Genomic DNA, 4,924 nt, shown 5'->3' on the forward strand with positions numbered 1-4,924 from the left:
AGAAGGACTTTCGCTACGCTCGTCGAAGGCAAATTAACTCGTGACGTCTGGATTCGATTGGCGGAACTTGAAGGACAGTATTCCAAGTCCCTTGGACGTTCCAAATCACCACAGCCAAACGCCAAAACATCACAGGAAAAGAAGAAGAGCCTCGATCGCAAACTTGGCATACCCATTCCCCCGCCTGCGGCGGCCAAAAACAATGTACCACCGGTCGTCCTGATATCCGAGGGAGGTTCACCAAGGCACCGGTCGCCGGAAGCCAGTCCGATATCCATGAGGAGAACTCTGAATCCTACGGACGAAACAAGCAGACACGCTGAGCCTGGGAACCACCGCAACACTTCGTACGCCCACGCCTTCCAGATGGCGGACAGAATCCGGCACTGGGGTATCCAATTCAACGGTCACGATGATCCTTTAGCATTCATAGAATTGCTCGAAGAACGCGTTCTTTCATACGGGCTCGACATTGATCATCTACCTCGAGCCATGGCAGAAATTCTCACCGATAGAGCGGGTCGCTGGTTCCGAACCAGCCGGCTTCAAAGCGCTTCTTGGGAAGAGTTTCGAAAGGAATTTTTGACATTTTTTCTTCCGCCTCGATATTTTGAACAGCTTGAAGACAAAATTCGGGCACGAAAACAAGCGGTGTTTAAGGATTTCGTCATAGAGATCCGCTTCCTAATGCACCACGCAGGGTATGACACGACTCAAGAACTCAACCGCATTTACGACAATACTCTACCAGGATACCAACTATACGGGAGGAGACACGAACTTCGAACTCTGGCCCAGCTAACACAATTAGCCGTAGAATTTGAAAGCATTCAAGAACGGAACGAAAACGGGAACTGGAACTCACCAGAAGCGAAGTCACCTCCGAGTACATCAAGACGGAGAACCCGACCATTTGGCGGCAAACTGCCAAAATAGTTCTATCCTATTTTGTTGGGAATGCGGAAAACGAGGCATTAGAACTATCCAATGCTGCAAACAAGAAACGTCGGGAAACTAGGTGCGTCCTCGACTGCGACAGGAACAGCCAAGAACGACGCCATCCAGAACCCAAGAGCAAAAAGACCCTTACACGTACATGACGGCCGGATAGTGGCGATGGTAAAGATTGAAGGAAGATCCACAGAAGCAACTATAGACACAGGGGCAACCCGAAGTTTCGTAAACCAAGCTCTAGCCGAGAGATTAATTACGGATACGAATGTTAATGCAGATCCGTTTAGCCGACGGGTCAGTGAGGCCCATTACACAAGTCTTACTCGCATCCACTCAACTACATATGCACGAGGTACGGATACCCCTATTAGTATTACCAAGCATGGTGGAGAGCGTTATCCTAGGGATGGACTTTCTGTGCGCCATAGAAACCACAATACAATGCGGAACCACTCGCCTACATTTACGAGGCGTTTGCATCAATGACAACGAACCAATGACCTCCGCCAGCCATGTACTAGCCCAAGGACCCGAGAACAAAATCAAACGACCAACAACAGAGAACCCAACTACGAAATCCGCAACGGAGAACAAAATTCGAAGACAAACAATCATGGCTACGCCACCATCCACGGAGACCGCAAACGCAAGAAAACCAACACAAACCCCCGCTACGACAGAGAGCAAGGATCAAACACAAGCAACAGAGAACACGACAACGAGGATAACAGCAGGAAACAGGAATACGATGGTTTCCACAGAGACCACAAGCACGAGAATGGCCACCGAGACCACCAGCACGAGAACACCCACAGAGAGCACGAGCACGACAATATCAACAACGATCACGAACACTAGGACACGGATCACAAGTCGAGCCGATATTCCTTCGAGACACAGGACAGCGGTATCCAGCAATCATGGCTGCCACTACACCCATCATCTCCAACATTTCCGAGTACCTCACCCGACCAGACCACCCAAGCGCATTCGACACGACAATTCTTCCCGACCACTCCATCGAAACCGCCGACACAGAAATGAACACGCATGCCGAAGACGAACCCCAAATAGACGTACAGCCCTGGCCCCAGACATAGCACAAAACATCTGCGAATTTCTTGCCGACGAACTCCCAAAATTCGAAACTCTACAAGGTACGACAGACCTAGCAGAACACACCATTGTCATGCGGGATAGTCGTCCGATAAAACAACGATATTATCCAAGGAATCCGGCCATGATGCGCATCATAGATGAACAAGTCGATCAGTTATTGGCCGAGGGTCTCATCGAACCATCACGATGTCCCCACAGTGCCCACATCATGCTCGTTCGCAAGAAAAACGGAAAGTGGCAAATGTGCGTGGATTTTAGACAACTCAACGAACGCTCTATTCCGGACGCCTACCCGTTACCAAGGATAAACTATATCCTAGAACGACTCCAGAATGCTCACTTCATAACGACATTAGACCTGAAAAACGGATATTGGCAAGTACCAATGGCTGCCGATAGCCGGGAGGCCACCGCTTTCACGGTACCCGGAAGGGGTCTTTATCAATGGAAGGTAATGCCTTGTGGATTGCACTCCGCCCCAGCCACATTCCAACGGACCCTTGACGCAGTTATCGGGGCAGATATGGAACCATTCGCGTTCGCCTATTTGGACGACATTGTGATCGTTGGAAAGGATTTCGCGGAACACCTACACAACGTCCAGAAAGTCTTTTCGCGCCTCCGCCAGGCTAATCTCCGTATCAATGCGGACAAATGTACGTTTTTCCAACGCCGGATAAAATACCTAGGACACATGGTTAGCGAGGAAGGTATTCATACCGACCCGGACAAAATAGCGGCGGTTAAAGATCTTCGACCACCCGCCACCCTCAAAGAACTACGGCAATGTATAGGGATGGCGTCGTGGTATCGCCGGTTCGTACCAAATTTCGCTACGGTAGTGAAACCAATGTCACAACTTCTCAAGAAGGGACGATCATGGACATGGACACGGGAACAACAGGACTCATTCGACAAACTAAAAGAACTATTAACCACCGCTCCGGTACTTGCTTGCCCTGACTTCAACGCAAAATTTTCACTTTAAACCGATGCAAGCAACCTCGGAATAGGTGCCGTCCTCACGCAGGAGATCGAAGGGAAGCAAAGGGTCATAGCATATGTGAGTCGACGCCTTAATAAAGCAGAAGAGAACTACTCGGCCACGGACAAAGAATGTTTGGCAGTCATATGGGCAATTAGGAAGCCACGTTGTTACCTCGAAGGCTACAGATTCGACGTAATTACCGACCATCTCGCCCTTAAATGGCTAAATACCCTTGACAGCCCGTACGGCAGAGTGGCGAGATGGGCACTCGAGCTCCAGCAGTACCAATACGATGTACATTATCGGGCAGGAAAACAATACGTCGTGGCGGACGCACTGTCCAGACAACCCTTGGAAACCCTTGCACTGGTCGAAGATGAGAATCCGGCCTGCCCCTGGCTAAAACGCAGGACCCAACAAGTTCAAGACGAACCCCAGAAATACCCGGATTACGCACAAGAGAACGGACAACTCTATAGCAACATAGGGCACGGAGCTGACGACGACGATTACGTGGCTTGGAAGCTTTGTGTACCCACCGACCGTCGCTCGAGAGTACTGCGAGAATGCCACGACCAACCCACCGCCGGACATCTCGGCGTGCGGAAGACGATCACCAGGCTCACACAAAGATACTACTGGCCGGGTATGTACCGAGACGTGAGACGATACGTCCGAGTATGCGTCAGTTGTCAAAAGTTTAGGGCCACGCAACAAAAACCCGCCGGGAAGATGCTCACCCGAAGACCCGAAGAACCATTTGCAACCCTGAGTGCCGACTTCGTTGGACCGCTCCCGCGATCCAAGCAAGGTAACATCACACTACTGGTATTCTTTGATGCCTTTTCCAAGTGGGTCGAACCTTGAACGAACCTTTCGGGAACGAATCCTCAGTCATATTGGAGTACCGAAGGTGTTCGTATGCGATAATGGGACCTAGTTTACCAGCCGATCTTTCAAGGCCTTTCTCAAGTCGGCAGGAGTAGCGCTCCAACATACAGCACCCTACTGTCCTCAAGAAAACCCCACAGAAAGGGCAAAATAGGACTGTGAAAACGATGATAGCTCAGTTTGTAGAGGAACATCAAAGCACCTGGGACGCACTACTACCCGAGATGTCATTAGCCATCAACTCCAGTATCTCTGACACGACCGGCTTCAGCCCAGCTTTCTTGCTACATGGTAGAGAACCCCGTTTGCCCGGCGCTTTGTACGACGAGGTCACGCCTGGAACTGGAAGCCCCCCGGAATCAGCTCTATCCAAAGCAACCAAGCTCAAGGAAGTATTTGCCATCGTCCGTTACAACATCCAACATGCGAGCCAGGAACAAGGACGCTACTATAACCTACGTAGAGGACAATGGCGCCCTACAATCGGATCTTTGGTCCTCGTGCGTCAACATCACCTCTCCAACGCAGCCGACGGATTCGCTGCAAAGCTGACTCCTAAATTTGACGGTCCGTACAAACTGAAGTGCTTTATCTCACCAAATGTCGTCCGACTCCAACACCAGAGCAATCGGAAACAAAGAGTAGCGAACATAGCGGACCTCAAGCAGTACCACGACAACGAGGACATCACAGACCAGACCAGCCCGAACGACCACGAGCAGACCCTACTAGAGTAGTAAGCCGAATAATCCTTTATTATCCCTACTCTGTATCTCTATTGTGACCACTCGTTAGTAAGTTAGTAAGCTCGTTAGGAGAAAATTGTAAGGCTGCACCACAGAAATCAATAATATTAAGTAGGACAGAATCAGTTAATCCATCTATTTCCCTAATACAGAACTAAGTTCCCGCAGCCGCCGACATGGATTTGGACGAGGAGAACTCCTCCGAAACTCCACCAAGAGACGTGGA

General features: G+C 50.1%; 1 protein-coding gene across 1 annotated transcript; it reads left to right on the plus strand.

Annotated features, from left to right (window-relative positions):
• The first annotated feature begins 4,119 nt into the window (after positions 1-4,119).
• Positions 4,120-4,689, plus strand: LOC121405235. Its single transcript, XM_041595860.1, has one exon. The coding sequence runs from the start codon at positions 4,120-4,122 to the stop codon at positions 4,687-4,689; it is 570 nt and encodes a 189-aa protein (XP_041451794.1).
• The last annotated feature ends 235 nt before the right edge of the window (positions 4,690-4,924 follow it).

The sequence above is a fragment of the Drosophila obscura genome, unplaced genomic scaffold, assembly GCF_018151105.1.
Source record: "Drosophila obscura isolate BZ-5 IFL unplaced genomic scaffold, ASM1815110v1 contig_87, whole genome shotgun sequence".
Lineage (NCBI taxonomy): Eukaryota > Metazoa > Arthropoda > Insecta > Diptera > Drosophilidae > Drosophila > Drosophila obscura.